Source organism: Myotis brandtii, unplaced genomic scaffold (genome assembly GCF_000412655.1).
Source record: "Myotis brandtii unplaced genomic scaffold, ASM41265v1 scaffold546, whole genome shotgun sequence".
NCBI classification, from domain to species: Eukaryota; Metazoa; Chordata; class Mammalia; order Chiroptera; family Vespertilionidae; genus Myotis; species Myotis brandtii.
Genome location: NW_005370016.1, coordinates 2,637,434 through 2,661,254, shown reverse-complemented (window position 1 = coordinate 2,661,254; position 23,821 = coordinate 2,637,434). Strand labels below are relative to the sequence as shown.

Genomic DNA, 23,821 nt, shown 5'->3' with positions numbered 1-23,821 from the left:
GGTTTATAAGAATTCATCCAGGACTTTCTTTGAGAAAAAACAGCCCCTATAATTCCACACTACACAGATTTACTTGACTGCAGAGACTTAGGAGCTTAATGTGCCCCACAGTTTTATGCTCCCAATAACTTTGCAGCCAGAAGATTCAAAGCTAGAGAAGAAAATTAAACTTTAAAATAACTAACTGAATTGTTGTCTCTGGCAGTCAACCAGAATGAAGATTACAATAATGATAGTAAAGGCAGGCTTGAAATCTATAAAATCATTCGGAGTGATGGAAACCAAATGCCAGGACAAGGTAACGCCCTTTGAAAATTCAAGTGAAGGGTATTTTGGATAAATGCAAGGAAGCTCCACTTCACTGAGCACCTACTAAGTCTCATGATGTTGGGGTGGCACCCTGTACACTGACTCTGGGCTATTACAGAAAAAACACTGAGCTTACACCAATAGGCAGTATGTATATTTCTGTCTTATGTTTCTCTGCAAAGGGAATTTTCAGGGAGACTAAAAATATTATGCTCAGAATGCTTAAGGTAGATCCTAAAACAAATTTGTGAGTTAGGTGACTATTATTCTAAAACTTGGGTGCTTAACCTGGATCAAATTCCCACAGGTCCTGTTTCCAGTTAGTGTAAAACAAAACAAAACAAAAAACAGCCTGGCTGGTGTGGCTCAGTGGTTGAGCACTGACCAATGAACCAAGAGGGCACTGATTTGATTCCCAGTCAGGGCACATGTCCGGTTTGCAGGCATGATCCCCAGGAGGAGGGGTGCAGGAGGTAGCCAATCGATGATGTTTCTCTCTCATTGGTGTTTCTATCTATCTCTCTCCCTTCCTTTCTCTCTCTCTCTCTAAAAACAAACAAACAAACAAACAAAAAACTAATACATCTAGTAATGGGAAATAGCTTAAGGTATTATTTTCAGAAAAATATTGTCTTATGACCCAGTGATTCCACTTTTCCACTTCTGGGAATAAATCCAAAGAAACCCAAAACACTCACTTGAAAGAATATATGCACCCTTACGCTCATTAGAGTGTTATTTACAATAGCCAAGATTTGGAAGCAGCTCAGTTTCCCATCAATAGATGAGTGGATAAAAAAGCCGTGGTACATTTACACAATAGAATGCTACTTGGCCATAAAAAAGGATATCTTATCTTTTGTGACAGCATGGATGGACCTAGAGGGTTTTATGCTAAGTGATATAAGCCAGTCAGAGAGAGACAAGTACCATACGATTTCATTTATATGTGGAATCTAAGGAACAAAACAAACAAACAAACAAAAAAAATAGAAACAGACTCAAAGATACAGAGACCAGATGGACAGTTTTCAGAGGGGAAGGGGTTAGAGGGCTGGGTCAAAAAGGTGAATGGATTAAGCAGTACAAATTAGTAGTTGCAGAATAACCACAGAAATGTGGATTGCAGCATGGAGAATATAGTCAATAATGTTGAAATAACTGGGTATAGGGCCAGGTGGGTGCTTGGGGCAGCAGGGGGACAAGTCTGTAGAGTACATGGTTTTCTAGCCATTTTGCTGTACATCTGAAACTGGTATGGAATGGTATTGAATGTAAACTGTGGTTGGAAAATAATAAAAATCATTTTAAAGAGAAAAGAGAAAGAAACAAAAGCTCTCTGATACTTGAATATCAGTCTCTGGCAGATACAAGTAAAGGAAATAGTTGGGGGGGGGGTGCAAAACTGTGCCTTGAATCTTTCAAAACACATATCGTTAAGCAGCTGGTTTTCTGCTTTAACTATTCATTTAGGAAGACCCTAAGAGTGCCTTGAACCATTAGACCCAAACATCTGCTGCTAGAAAGAAGTCATAAATACCATATTTATAGATAGTTCAGTGGATACCAGATTTATGCCAGTAATTTACAAGTGTGGTCTGAACTGGGGTAGCTGAGCTATTTTTCACTTATCTCTTACTTTAATATAGGAAAGCAAAATGACCTAAAGTAAACAGGTGTCTTTTGCTCTTAAAAGTATGTTATTTTAGTATGCCAAAACACTTGTCCGTGTGGGACTTAGTGGGGGGCCTCAAAGGATGCATTATTTCTTGTTACTGTGAAGACAGATAAAAGAAGTACCAAAACTAATTCCTAGGAATCGGGCTAGATGACCCATGTCTGGAAATGAATTAGTCTTCAATGGTCTGTAGGGTGTTTTTGGCTAGTGTCCTGCAAAATCAGATGAGGCAACCAATGAAAGAAACAAAATTAAGTGTGAATTTTTCTAGAGCTCCAGCATGTTGCTTATTAGGATATAGAATTGGACCAGATCTATAATATAATCAAGTCAAAATTCCTCATTTTCAGAAGAGGAAGCTGAGGGCCAGAAGGTTACCCAGACTCCTGGACAAGTTTTGGTTAAATCCTTTCTCCTATTGCAGTCCTTCCTATGTGCTCCCTTCTCATCTAGCTTTCCTTAGAAACAAGAAAACAATTAGTAACTTACCTGACTTTACCTTCTTACTTTTCTTATTTTTAAATTTTTGAGTATTAGCTCCTTGAAGAAATAAAACAATTAGCCATATGAATAAGCTATAAGATTCCCTTTACTTTCTATTGCCCTTACAATGCTTTCCCAACTACAAGTTTAGAGGCAGGCTATGACTTTGATCTTTGTGGCTCCAAGTCTATGCACTATTACTGACAAAATAGGAACTAATGGACAATTCAATGAATAACAGATACATCTTTAAAAACTGAAATCATGCCCTAAGTCTTATAATAGGTTTATACAAATATACCGGAAATTTATACATTGGAACTATTGTTTCATTCATAGTAGTCAGTTTGAGAGAGAACACATACCTTCATTTTGTGATTGTTGCTTAAACAATTTTGGGAATGAAAATTTTGAAATTCTCTCTAAGCCTGTGGCATATTTTTTTGATCATGAATGGAAAATGTTCATTCTTGGAGGAGAGGGGTTTGAAAAAATAATTGGTTTGATTTTTGATCATGACCAGAATCATTGAGAGGCAAGTGTGCTAAAAAATAGCTGATCATGTTAATATTATTTTTGGTTTGCTCCTTACAACTGTTAAGAACAAAACAAATTAAAAATAGCAAACAAATAGAATCTCAAGGTGTGACTGTGCTTCACAAACTGGCTCTGCTCACTGTTCCCAAAAAGATTTCCAGAAATATGGTCAGCAATTGCATTATCTATCTGACTGGTCAAGGGGACAATACATGTTTAGATATAGAAGTTCAGTTTCATCAATATACTAGTATATAATGAAGAATACTGCATTTCTTAATAGCCATACTTCCGATACATGTTTACTAATTGTTTTAATGTTATAGATAACTTTAGACTCCCCTTACTTAGCTTGTGATGCCATGCTGACTCTGGGCATCTGTTTTCCTATTCAATTAAAATAAATATCCTATAGAGACTCATTTCCTGCTGTCTATTTTCTCGGTACATGCTTTGTAGGTAGTTAGAAGTAGGTTCTAGTTCTATCTCTGCTATTTAGTAGTTAGATGACCCTAGCCAAGTAATTCAGTTTTTGCATATGTAAATTGGGAATAATTATTCAAAATGTGTTTGAGAGAGTTAGTCAAAAATATGAAAATTTGTGGCATATCTTCCTTCTCCTGACCCACCCACCCATAACCTGATTCCTCCTCTTCCAAATAGGCTAAGGATCAAAATTTCATGTCTGTCTGAGATATTTTTTAAAATCTGTTATTCAAGTGAATTCAGAAAAATATGATCAAAGAGCAATGTGCTATTTCTATGGACTTCACAATTTTGAAACAGTTACTTCTGGCTAGTATTATAGGTTACTCGTATATACCCAAAGCATATTTCGGACATAAAATTGTTGCATTTAGAAAAGATAGCCAGTCGAAAGTAAAAAAAAAAAAAGAAGAAGAAAAAGCAAAAAGCTGTTTCAAAATATCCAATGATTCATTAAAATACTTTTGTTTCCTTAGGAAAAAAGTTTCCACATATGCACAGTAATCATTTGGCTTTTCTTAGGCTTAAGCCTTGGGGAGTTAGTGGTATTTGGCTCCTGACATGGAAGTCTTTCTCTTGTCAGACAAACCCTTTCCCCTGCACATTCCTGTGCAAGTTTGTTTCTGTTGCGCCTAATGGCAGGCTGCGAGGTGGCTGGGTACGGTTTGCACTGCCCAGCCGCCTCCTTCACACCGCTCCTTTAACCTCTTCCTGAGTTAGTCTTAGCTCTGTGGCTATTAACCTGCTCATTGTTTCTCTTTACTTGAGTGTCATTTTACCTGGACAATAGCCATTACTCTGAGATGGAGACGAGCCAGTTAATGTGCATTAAATAAACCAACTTGTAGTTTTTGAAGTCCCTTTGGATGGGTTCTTTATTTTTGCTAACCATTCTTCAGGGTTTCATAAGAAGAGCAAGAACATTTCTGAGAGATTTTCGACTCTTTTTAGGGAATGATTGTGCGTTTTGAGAAAATATGAACTAGATTGCTTTTCAATGTTGTTTCGAGAAATCTAGGTTTTGATGATTTGAGATTTATTCTCAACATTTTGAACTTTCTATATTCTCAAGAAAGAAGATAACACTAAGAAAGTTTCATTCCAGGGAACAAACACCAAAGTGATACAGAAAAGTGCACACGAGTAACATAGTTTTAAAAAAGGGCAAATAATTGATTTACAGTCTAACTTAGACTCTAAAGCATAGGTCACGGAAAGTAGCTGAGGCTGGAGTCCATGCAGAAGAATATTAGGATGTTGTGAATGTCAGCATATCGATCAATTGCTATTTAAATTCTGTTCTGTTTTCTTCATGCTCAGACTCAGTGTTTGAAAAATGTATGCAAATTAAATGTTAGCATTTTAGGTAGCTATCAGGCCATTTGGATACTTTAGAATTTTCCCTTTAAACACTGATGTTGGTGGTAAGGCTATAAAATGTGTGTGTATGTGTGTGTGTGTGTGTGTATTGTAAATGTAAATGTTTAAATTGATTCACTCTAATTTGTGAAAATTGCCCCAGTTTTAATATGAAAAATGTATAAGAGGGAATGAATGATAAGTATTCCTCTTTTACTCCTTATTGGTAAATATGTCATAGGCTCCCTTTTCATTTTTTTTTGTTTGATAGTCTCCAGTCAAATTTATGTAATTAGTAGACCTGCCTTAAAGAGTTGGGAGAATAATAACAAAAAAAGAAGTATATTTTATAATAGTTCCAAAAATTTTTACTTACAAAGAGGAGTCAACGTAGACATTTTAGTAGAATCACAGGTGTTTGCATATCAAAAGGAATAATATATTAGTATATATTCATATAAATGCATATGTGCATAGGCAGACATATTACATTTATATGATATATAAAAATATAGGGAATCAATGTGTCCATCAACAAAAGAATGATTTTTAGAAAATAGATTAATAAAAGGCATTATGATAGGGTAGCAGATTTTGCTCAATTTTCCCCATTTTATATTGAAAAGTATGTAATTTTTAGATTTATTTGTATCCAGCCATTCAACAATGGTTTAAAAAGGAAAACATAAAATTAGTTTGCAATGATCAAATTCTATAATTTTAAATAAATAGTAAATGTATACACTAAATTCAACTACCATCAATTAAAAAATTAAAAAAATATATTATTGGTATAGGTCATAATACTCCACTACATTTATATTAGGATTTGCAATTTAAACATTTTTACATATGTACCAATTTAGTTTTATTTCATCTCATAATTGATTGCTAATTGGGATAAAGTAACGCATTGCCTTCTTTGGGTAATTAACACAGCCAAGATGAAAACAAATGAAATAACTGTGAAACTCAATTCTCACAAACTAAGGCTGAACTGGACATTAACAGAAAATTAAAATCAACTTCATAGATAATAATGAACTCTTGTGGACAGTGAAGCTACTCTGTAGATTAGTTTTAATTTCCTTCCCATATAAAAACTGCTTCTTTCTAATATGCCAGAGAATTAGGCAAAGAGTGTGTGTATGTGCTCAACGTGGTATGACTCCGAGTAAATGCACATGTGCCCAGAGAAACAGGACTGTGATTTGACTAACAAATCATAATATTCATTTAATTTTATAACAGAATTTAAAGTTAGGAGTAACTTTAGAGGTCATTTAGATCAATCCCCTCACTTAATTTTATTAATTTGTTGATTGATTTTAGAGAGAGAGGAAGAGAGAGAAAGATCGATTTGTTGTTCCACCCACTTATGTTTTCATTGGTTGCTTCTTGTATGCACCCTGACAGAGGATTGGACCTGTAACCTTGGCATAGCGGGACCATCGGTCCCTCATTTTATATATAACTTATGCTACTGTGGTGTTTTTACTAATGGAGTTAGCTATAAACATGTTCAAATCTGTGCAAAGAGACTATAAGAAATATAACCACTCAATCATTACAACCACCTATTCACCAGCAGAACACATACACTCACAAGGAATGAATTATCTACTTATCAATAGATAATCAAAGTGCTAATTATATTGATACATATTTTAAACAAAAAATCAATACACATATTTATAAATACACATATTTATAAATAGCAGCCTCAAAATAACAAGCAGTTGCTCATAATATACCTGAACATTTCAGGACTTACCTCATGCAAGAACAACATATTCACTGCTAGGGGAAAGAGTTTAGTTTATTGAATGAAGCATTTATAATTTGTGGCTACAGATTTTGAAGCTTAGAAACATAAGAGTTGGAGTTAGGTGTTGTGATAACATTTGTTATAAAAACTCAGTGATTAGTGAGTTTTCTAGAATGATTTATTTTTTCTACTCACATTTATTTTCCAGCATGCATTTTTTTCTGAAATTAAAAACATAGTATGACAAAGGATCAAGTTTTACAGGTATATAGATGATAGAATGCTCATTCTGTCATTAGGATAATGAATTTTATAATCTTCAGCATTATTTCCTTATATCTAGTTCACATTAAAGTTGTTGATAATAAAAGTAATGTGTGTTCGATGACAAATGTTTGGAAATACTGAAAAGCAAGAATAAGAAAATAACAACGAAAAACTTACCAGACAGAAAAACAATACAAAATACATTTTGGCAATTTTTATTCCCACAGTAGATACCCCTCCCATGCTCTTCTTCATCACATACATGTACACAGATATGTAAATCTGCATATTTTTATTACACATTCTGACTCCACCACTTACATGCTTGGTGAGCTTTGGCAGTTTACTTCACTTCTCTGTGCCTTTGTTTCTTCATGTTTAAAATGTGGAAAATGTGGAGAATAGCAATAACTGCATTATAGAATTGTAAGGATTAAGTGGGGCAATTAATAAGTATAAAGTTTTGTAAGTGTCTGGCATAATATTTTAACTATTAGTATCACTATTATTATATGTTTAAAAATGTTTAAAATCATCCAAATGTTCTCATTTTTATTTGAAAGCCACACTAGCCATTGCTAGCATCTTGTATTATTTTCTGTAAGCCACAACAATACCCTTTTCCCTCTATGATAATGGTGGTAAGTGGAACATCTGAAAAATATGTTCCATGCAAAATGGATCTTCACACAGACTTATTTTGTCATTTTAGTTTGATTTTTGAGAAATGGTTGGGCACATCTGCCAAATCCTTTTATAAGATGCTACATTCCTGTTTTTATTTTAGTTTATTTCATTTATGGAAAGTTCTTTTCTTCTCCACCCCACCCTCAGATAATTAGGCCTCCATCCCCCATTTCTCCATGTCCCAAACTATAGAGTTGCCATACGTTAAATGTTTAAAATAAAAAGTGGAAGAAAAATGGGGAAGGAATCTGTCTTTGTTTGTTTGTTTGTTGTAAAGTCATCCTTCTTTTGGTATATCTAGATTAACAAAAAACTTTCACACTCTGGAAATATATAATTTGATAAAGGACTTTAATTTTTCTTCTAAATTTGAAATATATTTTTTTGAGGGTGGGAAGGAGAAGGTTGGTTTGGGGAAGGGAATGATGGGGTAAAGCAGATGAAGAATCAGTTTAAGAACATATGTTAATATATATATTTTTTTTTTAATTGAAAGGTTAAATAGTTAATGCTTTTTTACAAACTGTCTTTGATACTGTGTTTTGTTTATTCCATCCCAGAAAAAGTTAGCGGTATACAGCAAGATGCAGGACTCTCTGGAAGTCACCCTTCCCAGCAAACAAGAGGAGGAGGAGGAGGAGGATGAGGAGGAGGAGGAGGAGAAAGACCAGCCTGCCGAGATGGAGTACCTTAACTCTCGCTGTGTCCTTTTCACTTATTTCCAGGGAGACATTGGGTCAGTAGTGGATGAACACTTCTCAAGAGCTTTGGGCCAAGCCAGCACCCTCCATCCAGAATCTGCCATTACAAAAAGCAAGATGGGGCTAACCCCCCTATGGCGAGGTAAGAATTTAAAAGCAGATGCTCTCCGGGGCCCTGTCTCTGTTTCGCAACTGCCTGTACCAGTTTCCAGCTGGAGATTTGCCCCTGAAGGACGGATATCCACTTGCTTTTTAATTTTTAAGGACAGCAAGGAATTTCTTTCAGACAAACAGCTGGATCAGTTTTGTCACATGTGGAATGCAGGGTTGGAAAAGATGCAGTCACACCCCTTAAATTCCTCATGGAAAATAGTGATGCAACCAGCCGGAGTTTATAGTGGCCGGATCTAGCTGCGAGGCACCATTCCTTAAGCCCCCATGGCCCAATTTGGATGTCTAAATAACAGGCGTGCCTGGATCAGCTTTTAAAAATTAGCTCTTGCTCATTCCACTAGGTGCTACGTGGTGACATAGCAGAGATCTGAGTCTGGCCCAGGAATACCAACTTTGAAAGCCGTCTCTGTTCTCTCGATAGCTTTCCCTGTCCTGCTTTGTTGTGTATTAACTCTTTGTCCTGTACAATCCAGACATTACTGACTATATCTACATGGTTTGGACCTCGGTGAAGTAGAACAGTAGATTGGGCATTCTCTTCTTTATTTCTCTCTGTATAGAGGTCACAGAGGTGTGTTTGAATCTGATTGCTAGCTCACTGAAAATTGTTGGATGACATCTTAATTGGGATAATTACAAGGCTAGAGAAAAAAATAATACATCATTCCAATGATAGTTTTAGAGAAATGTGTTATGGACTTTTTTTTCTGAACTCACTAGGTTATTTGAAGCATCTAGTCAAATGGTTCTCAAAGTGTGGTTTCCAGGATGAGGAACATTGGCCTCACATAGGAGCTGATTAGAAATGCAGGTTCCTGGACCACACCCCAGACCTACTGAACCAGAAACTTAGGGGTAATTTGTGTTTTAAACAGCTCTCCCAGTGATTCAGATGCAGGCTCCCATTTGATAATCATTGATTGGGGGCTGTTATAAACACAGATTGCAGGCCACCTAACTCAGTCCTACTGAATCAGTGTTTCTAAAGGAAGGCTTTGGGAATCACACTTTAACAAGTGCTGCAGGTGATCCTATGATGAGGAAAGGCTACCTGTGGTTGGGGCAGGTGAGAGGTGATGAGTGGTTGGTCTCCTCTCAGCATCAGAGGAATGGTTCTGCTCCTTTGTAGGGGAGATTTTGGCCATATGAAATTGCTGGGCCTGATCTGTAGCTCCTTCCCTCCCTCCCTCCTTCCCTCTCTTCCTGTAAATAAGAAGAATACTAAGATAAGCAGTGACTATAACCAGAAGGAGGAATACAAATTCAAGTGACTGAGTCTTGACAGAGATGGATTGGGAATCATAACTGCTTATTTGATTAATACATATTACAGACTTCCCAAAGAACTGAGAACTTAGTCCTTGGAAACGTAAGATGTTATGTAACCAACCAATGTTCTTCTTGATAGTACATGGTGAATACACTTAATAACTTGGAAAGGGTAAAAATAAGAAAACTTTAATGAATTAGCTGACGTTAATAGTTTGTTATATCAATAATAGATCCTATCAGGATATTTTTTGCTAGGAGAGTAATAAATACAGTGCCTATTTCTTTTAGAATACTGGCATAGGCAACCCTAGTAATCATTTAACCTGGGATGCAGGAACCAGAGCCCAAAATTATAGCTATATGTGAGCGTGATTGTCTATACCAGGGGTGGGCAAACTTTTTGACTCGAGGGCCACAATGGGTTCTTAAACTGGACCGGAGGGCCGGAACAAAAGCATGGATGGAGTGTTTGTGTGAACTAATATAAATTCAAAGTAAACATCATTACATAAAAGGGTACGGTCTTTTTTTTTTTTAGTTTTATTCATTTCAAACGGGCCGGATCCGGCCCGCGGGCCGTAGTTTGCCCACGGCTGGTCTATACTATAGTATTATAACTAGAATAGTTTTAAGTGAGGTATAGTATATATGCAAAAACTCTACAGTTCAGTGTTTTTTTCTGTAATATGCATGACTGAATAGAGAAGACATTTGGGCAGATATCAAATTTCAGTATAGAGAGGGTAAATAAGGTAATGTTTTAGTAACTATTGTTACAATTTTCTTGGCATTATTTTAAATTTGGCTTTCAAATCTATCTCCTCTTTTATTCATTGACTTACACAGCACATCTTTATTAGGGTCTTACTATGTTCTAGGTAGAAGGACTATATCAGTGCACGAAGTGTCTAAGGCTCTACACTCATGGAGCTTATTAGTGAAAGAGACAGGTAACAAATGTGCAGTGGAACCCAAGGGAATTAGGGTAATAATAGATGTTCTTTCTAAGACCATTATATTTGAGCATATATCTGAAGGAAGAAAGAGTGCTCTGCACCACATGAATATCCAGGGGAAGATTATGTGAAGCAGAGGGAACATCCAGTGCAAAGACCCTGAGTAAAGACTGCATTTAGAATGTTTAATGCAAAGTAAAAATGCTGGTGGGTGTGGAATGCAGTGAAAAGTGAGAGGCAGAAACAAGAAGCTTTAGAGTTGTTTATGTCAGTTTACCCGAGTAGCACAGGCAAACACACTGTGCTCTTTGACTTCCGTTTCTCCATCTCCCACTAATTATTTCCCTAACACTTGGGATAATGCATTTCTATAAGGAAAATCTGGGATAAATATGAATTGAATGATTAAGTGACTGACTTAGATAAACCAAGTTCATACCATGTACCCCAGATTAGAAAACAAAAGTGTCCTCAATGGAGAATTTATTAGTAATACCTTGTATGAAATCATTGATTACAGTTTTGTTATTTGTAAAATAAGGGGGTTGAATTAAGTGAGTACTGAAATCTTTCCTCTGTAAAGTTCTGTGATTTCAGATGTATTATTTACTTCCCATTTGTGAATAGAACTTTGCCATCGTTGTTTCTAGTTGTGATTCCGTTGTTTCTAGTTGTGAATCAGTCATTTTTAGATAAACCAAACATAACTTGGATACAATTCATAGATTCTCAAAATAAAGGTTTAGAAAATAATATCTTAAAAAGAGGTATAATAAATTGAGACCCCATGTCTAACAAAGAGAGTTATGGGGAGTTTTGGATTAATTGCCTAAGTCATACAGGTTTGGTTAATGCAGTCTTTGGGTTCTATTTGTTTTGGGTTTAAGTTTGGGCTTTCTTACTGTCTGGTTGCAATGTGATTTGGAATTAATTACTTAAAATCTCTCTGGGCTCAATTTTGCCTATATAATATGTGTTTATTGATATCCATTTCCTGGGGTTATAATAAATAGTTTTTAATAATGTGTGTGGAGAACTTGGCATAGGGCTTGATGCAAGGAGCTAACTGAAGGTCAGGTGCATTTTCTCTTTTTCTTGTGTCCACTCATTTTGCACATAAAACACCAACCTTGGGTCTTTATACAGAAACATTGTGTCTAGAAGTTTGCATTTCTGGCAAAAGCACAGTGTGTTGGACATAGTAGGTACTCCAGGCTATTGACAGCGTTGATGGCCATTGTGATAATACTTTATGCAGGAGCTGCTGACCAGCTGCATTAAATTATAGGGTCTAATTTATGGCAGGAAATGTTTACAGTGCCACACAAGTGCTATAGTGCTACAAAGGAATTTAAAACTGAATTATGTTTGATTGCAGAATATATTACACAGTAAATCTTTAGACAAGAATAGAATGTCAGCTAATAATGGAATAATGGTTATACTTTGTGTATCTTGATGGTGTGAGGAAAGTCCTGTTTAGGTGTTTTGCAGCTGTTAGGCAAACAATTGACAAGAAATATTTGTATTTTGGCATGATATAATACCAATTCTCTCATATTTCACTACACATTCTAGCAGAGATTGAATAAGGCATCTCAGTTAAGAAAATCTAATGAATCCCATTGTCCCCTGATCCCCATCCAAATAGAAACATCAGCTTCAAATATGTCTATGTATTGATCTCAGTGCCCCAATAATATTACAGAAAGTGTGTGTGTGTGTGTGTGTGTGTGTGTGTGTGTGTGTGTGTGTGTGTGTGTGTGTGTGTAGGAAAGGGGAGACGTTAAGTTGAGCCACAGCAAAACAAATCACTGATTTAAAAACCATGCTGAGCCCGGCCAGTGTGGCTCAGTGGTTGACCATCGACCTATGAACCAGGATATCACAGTTCAATTCCCAGTCAGGGCACATGCCCGGATTGTGGGCTCAATCCCCAGTAGCAGGTGTGCAGGAGGCAGAAAATCGATGATTCTCTCTCATCATTGATGTTTCTATCTCTTTCTCTCTGAAAGCAATAAAAATAGATTTAAAAAAGAAAAAGAAAATAATGCTGAATAGTAACATATTTACTGACATCTTTTCTTACTGTAGCGGCAAAGCAATTGTTGCTTGATTGATCTAGTAGTGTGTGCTTGGAGGAACTCATTCTGGCCGGAAAGACCTCTTTAAATGAGTAATAACTTAAAACAGCAAAAGGGCGAGGGGGGGAAGAACTCGTTTTCTGAGCCACTGAGGCTGGGAAGGAGATGGGGGAGCCAGATCTCCAGGAGGCCCTGCTGGGACCGTAGCTGCTGGGATGTTTAGAGCAGGCACATGGAAGGAAAGTGCGGTCTGAGGTGCCTCAGTGTCCTGCCTCCAAAGAGTGTGGCGTCTGCTGTTGCCTTTGAATCTCTTATTTTAGAGTCACAAGACCCATTTTGAGCTACTCTAGAACAAAGTAGATAGAGGGCAATGTTTGGAGATAATGGTAATGCCTAATTCCCACCTGACAGAAAGCATTGGAACACATGTCCTCTGACCCAACAATTTATTTTCATGGGAAGCAGGACGAGAGGATGGGAATTAAATTATAGGGAGGACCCTTTAGGTTGAAAATGCGGTAGCATTTTTTTTCACTGAGATTAATAAAAAGATAAATGTTACCTTTTAACATTGCTGTTTTAAGTCAATATTTGTTCTAAGAATATGTTTTCTGAATGTTTTTAAGATAATTTGATAGTGGTCCTATAGCATTTTATTGTCCCATTTTCCCACTTTAATATAGTTCTTTTTCCAAAATTAAGTGATACAGTACTTAATTAAAAAAATAAATGTTGAATTTTCTCTTGCTTATATTGTTTGCCCTTAGATTTTTTTAAAGAGACATTTAGAGTTAACGTAAAAAGTCTCCCAGCTACTATGAATTGAAAGAATCATTTGATGGCCCACGTTAAATTCTTCTATATTTCTAATATACATTTCGGGTATAAGTCACACAGTGAAGTTACTGGGTATATTTTGGATGGGTTGTAGTGGATAATGTATCACGTTTGTCATTTTGTTGTTTAGGAATAAGGATGTGTGTGTGTGTGTGTGTGTGTGTGTGTGTGTGTGTGTGTAGTATTTTTCAATCCCAAATGCAAGCTGAATCAATGTACAGATTTTTGTACGTGTCAGATTGTCAGTGTTAACATCATCCAACTGTCAAGTAACACTGATCCCACAGTCACCCTGGAGAGTTAACATTGTTCAGTCTGAATTGCCTCCACTAACCTGAAAAGTAATATTGCATGGAAATAGCTCATACAGTTTCTCATATGCTTTTTCATCCAACAAATGTGGCTGTGATTAAGTTCTTCTGAGCAAAGACTCACGTAATGAAAAAAAATTTACATATATATGAAATAAGTACACTGATTCCCAGGCATGAAAAAAAGCATGTCATCTGTTTCTTTGTATCAAGATTTTTTCTTAACAATCAAGATAGCCAATAGTGGTTTTGAAGTTTAGACTTGTCCTTAAATATATTTTCTATTCAGTATCATTTCATTTACTTGTAAAATGTAACATTGTTTTTGAAACGGCTGCATATTATACTAATCTCAGGAGACATACCAACTGGGAAAATACTAAGTTGCTTCTAATTTTATTTTTCCCTAAGGCATTTTAAAGCTTTGTTCAGACTTTATGAAGTGCATTTTTAAAAATAGAGTTTCAGTTTCAATGACAATGTGTTCACTAATCACAATACAATATTTCCTAAATAGGACAAGATTTTTGGTAAGGAATTTGTTCATTATTCACATTTGTACATGTATATCCGAAATGCTTAGGCATCTATAAAATAAAATTGGGGCCATGTACATATAAATGAAAAGAAATAAAAGGAAAGCAGCCAGAGAAATGACATATACTCTCTGTACTTTTGATATTTTAATGGTGGCTTTTACTAAGGAACTCTGTATCTCTGGCACACACCCACGGGTTGGGTTCAGCAATGTTTACAATAGGATTTTGGCCTCACTAGGAGATGACGGTTACGAGTAGAATGAAGGATTTGGTACCAAAGAGTGGATCTATGAGAGCAAAGTGGCAGATTGGCAGTGGCAAAGCTGCAGGTATGATGTAAGGAGCCTCTATAAACTCCTTGTATGGGTTTTAAACTTTACACATTGACAGCTTCCATTGTGGGTGTGAGAGAAATATTCCATAATGAGCCTCACTTAAGGCAAATTGAATTTTCTTCTCACAGCTTATGCAATTTTCTTTCTTGTCATTAGCAGCTATTTTTCATATGTCAAAGGAAGACCATTCTTAAATAAAATGTATATGCTCCAGTGCCAGGAAGTTTGATTTTAAGTGCTATTTTCTGATGGATTGTGGTTGTGACAAAACAAATTCACTCAATGGGGAGTTTGCCAGGACTGTTCGAAGACTGGAAGAACGGCGCCCACTTCTATCCTTTGCCTTTGGAAGACTGATATTTCCTAGGTTTCCCAAGGGAGTTAAGGTCCACGGAGATTCTGTGGGGGAGAGACTTGATTGTGAGACAGGACTCTCTGTCCGTCCATAGGATGGATGGAGTGAATGATGAACGCTCTGGGCAGACGGGAGAGAGTGGGAAAGTTTGCAGTGCTAGTGCCACAGCCTTTAGCGAGGCTAGAGAAAGGAAATGTTTGAATACCACAGCAATATCCTAATTATGTTAGTCAAGTTACAGATGTGGTGGTTGATTCACATTATACAAGCTTTCGTGAAGTTAAACAAACAAACAAACAAACTGGCCTGGAAATTTATGAAGTGAGAACATGGATATGTCAGATTTCTGAATGCTTTTATTTCAGAGTACTTCTTAGGACAGTGATGGCGAACCTATGACACGCGTGTCAGAGGTGACATGCGGACTCATTTTTTTGGTTGATTTTTCTTTGTTAAATGGCATTTAAATATATAAAATAAATATCAAAAATATAAGTCTTTGTTTTACTATGGTTGCAAATATCAAAAAATTTCTATATGTGACACGGCACCAGAGTTGTTAGGGTTTTTCAAAATGCTGACATGCCGAGCTCTAAAGGTTCGCCGTCACTGTCTTAGGATGTCCTTTATTCAATGGAAAGATCTTGCAAGTTTTTTTTGTTTTGTTTTGTTTTGTTTTTGTTTGTTTGTTTTTCTTGTTTGTGTGTGTGTGTGTGTGTGTGTGTGTGTGTGTGTGTGTTTGTACCTAGTATAAAAATACTGTCTTACTTTACAAGCATGACTAATATTCTAAGCAACCTTATCTTAATCTATAGATAGAAATAATTTATAGGCCACTTTACAGAGTGATAGAAGTATGGAGTCAGAAGATATTTAGAATTTTCATTCAAGTGCCTCAGACTTTAGTAGAAGACTGAGCCACAGAGAGGTCAACAGATCCTTTTGGGGTCATAAAATGAGATAGGATTGCCCTAGTCAGTTTGGCTCAGTGGTTAGAGTGTCAACCTATGGACTAAAGGGTCTTGGGTTCGATTCTGGTCAAGGGCACATACCTCGGTTGTAGGCTTGATCCTTGGCCCCAGTAGGGGCACATGCAGGAGGCAACCAATCCATGTGTCATTTTCACATCAATGTTTCTCTCTCTGTCTCCCCACCTCCTTTCCACTCTCTCTAAAAATCAATGGAAAAAACTATCCTCAGGTGAGAATTAACAACAACAAAAACAAATAAAAATGAGACAGGATAAGAACTGAGTGCTAGTTTTCTGACTGAGCTCTCTAGACTCCCAATCCAGTGCTCACTCATTCCCACCACACCATGGGCCACAGGCTCCCACTGGTGGTGTAAGTCTTCCTAAATGGAGATCCGACTATATCACTCTCCAGATTAAAACCTTTCAAAGCTCAGTGATCTTCTCAGGACAGCACCCATATTCAGTACATGGTTGGCAAGGTCATGCCCATCTGTGCCCTTCTTGGATCCTTGTTTAAATTTTTTCCACCTTTTGTTCACAGAACTCTTTTTAATCCTTCAAATGGCACTTTGCATGTATAGGGTGTGTGTGTGTGTGTGTGTGTGTGTGTGTGTGTGTGTGTGTGTAATTTTTGGTCTTTTTTTCACATAATTTTTTATTTGCCTAAAACACTCTTCACTACTTCTTCCCAAGGGTAGCCTTACTCTTCCTTTCAATTTAGCTCTCTCTTTCTTAGGCTTTCGGGCCCTCTCTCTGTGCTTTCCTTTATGAGAGCACCTACCATGTCACATTGCATGTGCGATTTATTGTCTGTCCTCTATCAGGTTGTGATTAAAAATGACATCTCTTGACCATCTGTGTTTGGTACATAGTAGGTCTTCCATAAATATGTTACGAGGATTAAGTGGAGAAAGTGAATTGAAGCGGAGTCGGGGAAGGTTATCACTATTATTTCCCCTTCCCAACACCTTCTCAAATCCATCACTCCTACTTAAATCTCTTGATTTCCACAGGATCTTCACCAAAATCTAATGTTCAGCTTATAGTGACAAGTGTGCCCTCTTGTGGCACAGTTATGAAGACTGCTGGCCATCCAGGAGGCAGGCTACCTGTTTCAAAGCTCGTTTTCCTACTGGCCAGCTGTGAAGTCTTGGGCTTCTTACCTGCCTCGATTTCCACATGGATAAAATGGGAATAACAGTAACAACAAGATAACAATAACTACCTGAAGGGAGGATTCGTTAAGATCATCCATGGAAACTGTTGGACATTTGGTCACTATCCTTAAGTGTTAGCTATTACTCTTATAGACTCTCAGAACTCCACAGAAAAAAATAAGCTTAGAATACTCTTTCTGATGGAAAATGAGTGTCAGTGAGCATAATTAAATGCAACCTTGTTTCCATTTGTTTCTTTCAGCATTAAAATGTTTAGTTTGAATGAAAATTATATTTGCATTTAAAGGAAGTTAGTAAGCACCATCATTTCCAACCTACTCGAACATCATCTATGGCATACGTTTTCTTTACCTAGGACTAAGGACCTAGGATCTTTGCTCAGACTTGGTGGCAGCAAGTCACTCAGGAGGAAATGAAGCTTTTCAATCCCAACTTGGAGACCTTAATATCAATTGTGACTGCATAAACTGCACAGACTAGGGCGGGGGGGACTCAACACGGTGAACCCTGCGGTTGACTTGACCTGGGAGCTCAGAGGCTCACCTAGTCTCAGCCCACCTCTGTGTGGGGACTGAAAGTGCATCCTGATTAGTCTGCTATAAAATATTAGACATGTGGAGGCAAGTCTCTCCCAGAATGGAATCTTATGTAAATAATTTATTTTTCTGTCTTCTCAGACAGCTCAGCTCTCGCAAGTCAGAGGAGTAGCTTCCCGACTTCCTTTTGGACCAGCTCTTACCAGCCCCCTGCACCCTGTTTAGGGGGAGTTCATCCTGATTTCCAGGTCACTGCACCCCCTGGCACCTTTACCACAGCGGACCCCAGTCCCTGGCCGGGACATGGCCTGCACCAGACTGGCCCAGCCCCTCCCCCTCCTGTGTCTGAGTCTTGGCACTACCCTTTGGCATCTCAGGTGAGCCCATCCTACAGCCACATGCATGATGTGTACCTGCGGCACCACCACCCCCACGCTCACATGCACCACCGGCACCACCACCACCACCATCACCACCACCACCCTTCTGCTGGCTCTGCCCTGGATTCATCCTACGGGCCCCTGCTGATGCCATCAGTGCGAGCAGCCAGGATTCCTGCTCCCCAGTGTGACATCACAAAGACAGATCCGACGACAGTCAGCACTGCTACCTCAGCGTGGGCCGGAGCCTTCCACGGAACTGTGGACATAGTGCCAAGTGCGGGGTTTGATACAGGTGAGCTGGGGGAACTCCCCCTTTTCATAAGAGAAAAAGTTAGGAAATAAATATTTAAAAGAGGGGATGTTCTAAGTACCTTGAAATATTATTTTTTTTTGTGTGTAAAGTTAAGCTTTGCCAATATGCTTATAGAACCTAACCATTTGCAATAATTCCTGCATCCCTGCAGAAACTGGTGTGAGTAATTCATGGAGTACAGTCTGAGGAAGCTAGTGATCTGTTCCTTTGGACTGGAATCTTTGGTACTTTATGTTTATAAAGTATTGAGCATATTCTCTGAATCTCCCTCCTCTCGGTGCTCTATGCTATGGGCAATGCCTAATAGAATCACAAATAGTATGTTTCAGTCATTTTTCTTTCTTTTCTTTTTTGTTAGGTCTTATTTATGGTTTATAAAACAAAACAAATTGCCTCCTGGAATGTAGTCCATGGTCCACTCTTTGAAAAAGATTAGGGGATGTATTTTTTAAAAAACTGTATTTTTCTTCCCTTTTTTTGCCCTTTTGTCCCCCCCCTTCTCCTCCTCACTTCTCTCTCTCTCTCTCTCTCTCGTTTTAAATAACACCAGACTTAATAAAAGTACTATAAAGTTTATATTCAACAGATTTATAAAAAATGGTAAGGGAAATATTTATTCCTAGAGTATTCAGCTCCTCTGGAATTCACTGGTTTTGAAGGTCATGGTGTTAAATGTTTGAGCTTGGTTTTTGGACCAGACTGTCATATTAATAGTATTAATAGTTCTGAGTTCACAAAATCATAGGCTTCAGAAGCTAAAAAAGACCCATCAAGTCAGTGATTACATCCCCAGAGTCTACATTCCAAAGTCACCCCCTTCACCTCCAGTCCCAGGTTCTTCCCCTGGAACATTTTGGGACACATTAGAACTTTCTTTCCAGAAGTTTAGAGAAAGTCACTCTTTCCTTGTTGTTTTTTTCTGTAGTATGCAGGGTCTTTAACCTGAGTGCTGGTTCACAGAAGAGAACCCCCCAGAGGAATGGATGCCCAGCATCAAGTGGCATTCACTCTGACAGGAGTGGAACAGTCTAAGCTTGGCTATTGCTTCTGCACTGAGCTTTCCAATGTTGGTCCGTGCCTTGGCCCCATCTAGTTCAGCTTCCTATTGAGTCTCTGGTTCAAACTGCTTTCCTAAGAAACTGTCAGGGGACTTGGTTCTCTCTCTCTCTAGGAGAAAAGAATGTGGTGGGGCTAACAACAGGCTTCCCTTCTTTCTTAGCTGCATACTAGCAGGATGAAGACAACTCTTGAGTTGTTGGATGCCTGGGGCCAGATCTGAGTAGAGTTCCAGTTTGGTAGCTGCGATCCTGAGTTGCCAATTTCTGGAGGTTCTTTCCTATTGTCCTTCCGTGGTACCTGCATGGCCACACTTAATGCCTTTAGTAGGCAAAAAGGATGTTCTCTCCTTTCTTAGTCACTTTGGGCTGCTATAACAGAATACCATACTCTGCGTGGCATAAACAGCAAACATTTAGTTTTCATAGTTCTGGAAGCTGGAAAGTTCAAGGTCAAGGTTCTGGCACTTTCAGTGTCTGGTGAGGGCCCACTTTCTGGTTCACAGACTCTGTCTTCTCAATGTGTCCCCAGATGGCATAAGAGACAAGGGAGCTCTCTGAAATCTCTTATAAGGGCACTAATTCCATTCATGAGGGTTCTGCCCTCATGACCTAATCACCTACCAAAGCCCCCATCTCCTAATACTAGCACACTGATCATTAGGATTTAACCTATGAATTTTAGGGGGACAAAGACATTCAGTCCAAAACATCCCCTCTGTGCATTCTAGAGCATAAAGACCGAAAATGGTGTGATTGCTTGTTGCTCTCTGTTTCTAATTGTCTGTCACCTGTTACCTACTTTTGTAGTTGTCAACTTCGGGCTGTGAGAAGAATTGGGTAGCAGTCTTGCTATGATTACGTTTAACTGCATCGTAGTTGATTCTACAGGGATCTCTGGAGCCCAGATGGCTTTTTATAATTGTCCTGCCTTAAGTCGAGGTGGATGGGCTTTTTTTTATACCTGCATTGACTGGTTATTGGATGGTTTTGCCTATTGAAAGGGGAAATGACGTTAGGCAAGATGGCTTTATTCAGCTGAAGGTAATTCCCAAAGAGAGAAACAGCTGAAAGTCATGAGCTGACAACAGAGGGGAAATGAATGTTTTAACATGGAATGGGGAAGGATCAGTGGCCCATCACAATATCCATTATAGGGGGACAAACAAAGAGTAGTAGCTCTTCTTCCACTTTTCTCACGACTTATTAAATAACAGAAGTTTCTGTGTAATAGGCCCAAGCTAGGGAAGTAGGTTAGTTGAGAAGAATGAGACATAGGTTCCTCTATCCAATCTATAAAACATTGACCTGATTGTGCAGCCCAAAACAGTGGCTCAGCTCAGGACTCAGCACCAATGTCGGGTGGCTACCAAGCGGCTGAGGGAACAGCCTACATTCAGGTGAGACAGCTGTGAAACTTCTCATAACCCAGGTACATTCCATTAGGAAAGAAATTAATGCAACCATTTTGAAAGCAATTTGGTTATGGATATGACATTTTCATCAGTAGGGGAAAGGTTTAATAATGCTAGGTGCATTTTTATTTTGCAGTCATCTGTAGGAAACCTGGAAGGTTGAACATAATATAAAGCTTAATGACTAAAGAAAATTTTAGAGTATCATGTATGATAAAACCCAAGGGTCAGCAAAAATTTTCTGTAAAGGGGCCTGATAGAAATATTTAATACTTTACAGGATCATACTGTCTGTCACCACTACTCAGCTTTGCTTTTACAGTGTTGAAGCAGCCACAGGGACTTAACTAAATGAGGATGGCTGTATTCTAATAAAACTTTATTGATGGACACTGAAATTTGAATTTTGTATACTTGTAATGTGTCATCAAATACTACTCCTTTTGATTCCCTTCTTTCTTGATCATTTAAAAATATATAATCCATTTTTCCATACTTAGCTCATGAGCTATGTATATAAACAAAAAATGGGCCTGATTTGGCTTATGAGCTGTAGCTTTCTGACACCTATATAATCCCATGTGTGTAATTTTTATCTATCCACACAAGCTCGTGCGCACGTGCACACACATACACATTTGCACCTGAACTTCCTCAATTAAAATTATCTGGAAGTATATGCCCCTAGTTTTAATGATTGCTTATTAGTAATTAGCAATCATTAAGTGGGCCTGATTTGGCATCCTGAGCTGTGAAGACAGACTGATTTTATAAGCCCACCTCTGGCACTCACTAGCTACAGCAGTGGTTCTCAACCTTGGCTGCACATTAGAATCACCTGGGAATCTTTTTAAAATCCTGATTTCTGGGCCTCATCCTCTGGAAATTCTGTTTCTTTGTTACTAATGTTGTGGCCCCACCCCATAACAAAGATGTGGCACAGTTTGGGATTCTAATGTGCAGCCAAGGTTGAGAACCACTGAGCTACAGGGTTTTGGGCAAATTACATAATCCCCTAGATGCCTCAACTTATCTTTAAAAAATGCCTCTGGGTTGTTTTGAGGATTAAATGAGCTAATGAAGTAAGAAATTTACAAATGTGCCATGTACATAATAGGTATTATATAAATGCTAGATGTAAAAGGAAAGATGGATAGAGCTTTGCTTTTTTTTTGCTTTTAAATTATTATTATTGAGATATATTTCCTATGTCCTATACTATACCATTAAAAAATGTACAGTTTAGTGGTTTTTGGTATATTCACAGTGTTGTCCAACCATCCTCACTATCTAGTTCCAGAACATTTTTATCACCTCAACAAGAAATCCCATGTCTCAGGAGTCACTCCCAATTTCCCTCCTCGCACCTCATATGGCCTGAAAGCCACTAAACTACTTTCTTTCTTTGGACAGTTCATGTAAATAGAGTCATGCAATATGTGGCCTTTGTATCTTCCTTCTGTCACTTAGCCTGTGTTTTCAAGATTCATCCATGTAGATGTATCAGAACTTTATTCCTTTTTAGGGGTGAATACTATGCCATTATATGAACATACATACCACATTGTTTATCTATTTATGAATTGGTTTGTTTCTATTTTTTGGCTATTAAGAATAGTACCACAAGTCACCCTCATGTACAAGTTTTGTTTTCAATTCTCTTGGGTATATACATAAGAATAGAATTGTGCAGTTGAGATAACCTCACTTTTTAACTTGTATAACTCTATATTTCTTGACATTTCTTCAAAGACCATTTATTATATCTGCAATTAATTATAAAATTATTACACAATATAGCAATAGAGTTCTGAGGTTTTATAGGCAAAGTTCTTTCAAAAGAAAAGTGAAATGGTCTATTTTTTTCTGAAGGTTCTGATCTGGATTAAGAACAGTGAGGTGCCTTAGGCATAAAAGTTGAAGAAATACTCATTCTCAGAGTCCTGACTATACAGTGGGGCCTTGACTTATGAGTGTCCCGCCTAATGAGTTTTTCGAGATACAAGCCGTCTCTCGGCTGATTTTTTGCTTTGAGTTGCGAGCTAAAATTCGGGTTACAAGCCAGCTTCAGATACCCCACCGCTAGTTGGCACAGCGAACGTCACAGTGAACGCCACAACATCAGCCCAGCATCACGTGTCTCACTCGTTCACTTTTGATTTGACATACGAGTAATTTGAGTTACGAGCTCCATCACGGAATGAATTAAACTCGTAAGTCAAGGCCCCACTGTATGTGCTTCCTTAAATTTTGGGCCCAGCGTGCCTCACTTGCCTTACCTGTGCCCTGGCTCTATTTCTTGTCATGCCTGATTTACTTTCACTTACTACTCCCTTTTTTGAATAGATATTATATACCGACTAGAGGTCTGGTGCATGAAATTTGTGCACAGGTAGGGTCCCTAGGCCTGGCGAGCGATCAGGGCCAATTGGAGCCTTCCGGCTGCTGGCCAGGGCCTTCCATCCCTGGCTGCTGGCTGCAAACCAGGGCCTGCCTTTGTTCTGTGCCACCCCCTGGTGGTCAGTTCACATTATAGTGAGCAATTGAACTCCCAGTCTCCTGGTCCAACTCCTGTGGGGACACTTTGCATATTAGCCATATATATATATATACTAGAGGCCTGGTGCACAAAAATTTGTGCACTCCGGGTGAGGTCCCTCAGCCTGGCCTGTGCTCTCTCACAGTCGGGGACCCCTCAGGGGATGACCACTTGCTGGCGTAGGCCCGCTCCCCGGGGGATTGGGCCTAAGCTGGCAATCAGACATCCCTCTGGCAGCCCGGGAGCCCTCGGGGGATGTCCACTTGCCAACGGGGAGCAGGCCTAAGCTGC

General features: G+C 38.3%; 1 protein-coding gene across 1 annotated transcript in view; it reads left to right on the top strand.

Annotated features, from left to right (window-relative positions):
- Positions 1 to 259: 259 nt before the first annotated feature.
- The window catches only part of VGLL3 (vestigial-like family member 3), a 49,262-nt gene continuing 25,700 nt past the window's right edge, over positions 260 to 23,821 (top strand). Inside the window, exons 1-3 of the mRNA XM_014549301.1 lie at positions 260 to 298; positions 8,135 to 8,417; positions 17,967 to 18,500. Of these exons, the coding sequence (XP_014404787.1) occupies positions 275 to 298; positions 8,135 to 8,417; positions 17,967 to 18,500 (841 nt within the window). The 5' untranslated portion in view covers positions 260 to 274. The remainder of the gene's footprint in view (positions 299 to 8,134; positions 8,418 to 17,966; positions 18,501 to 23,821) is intronic.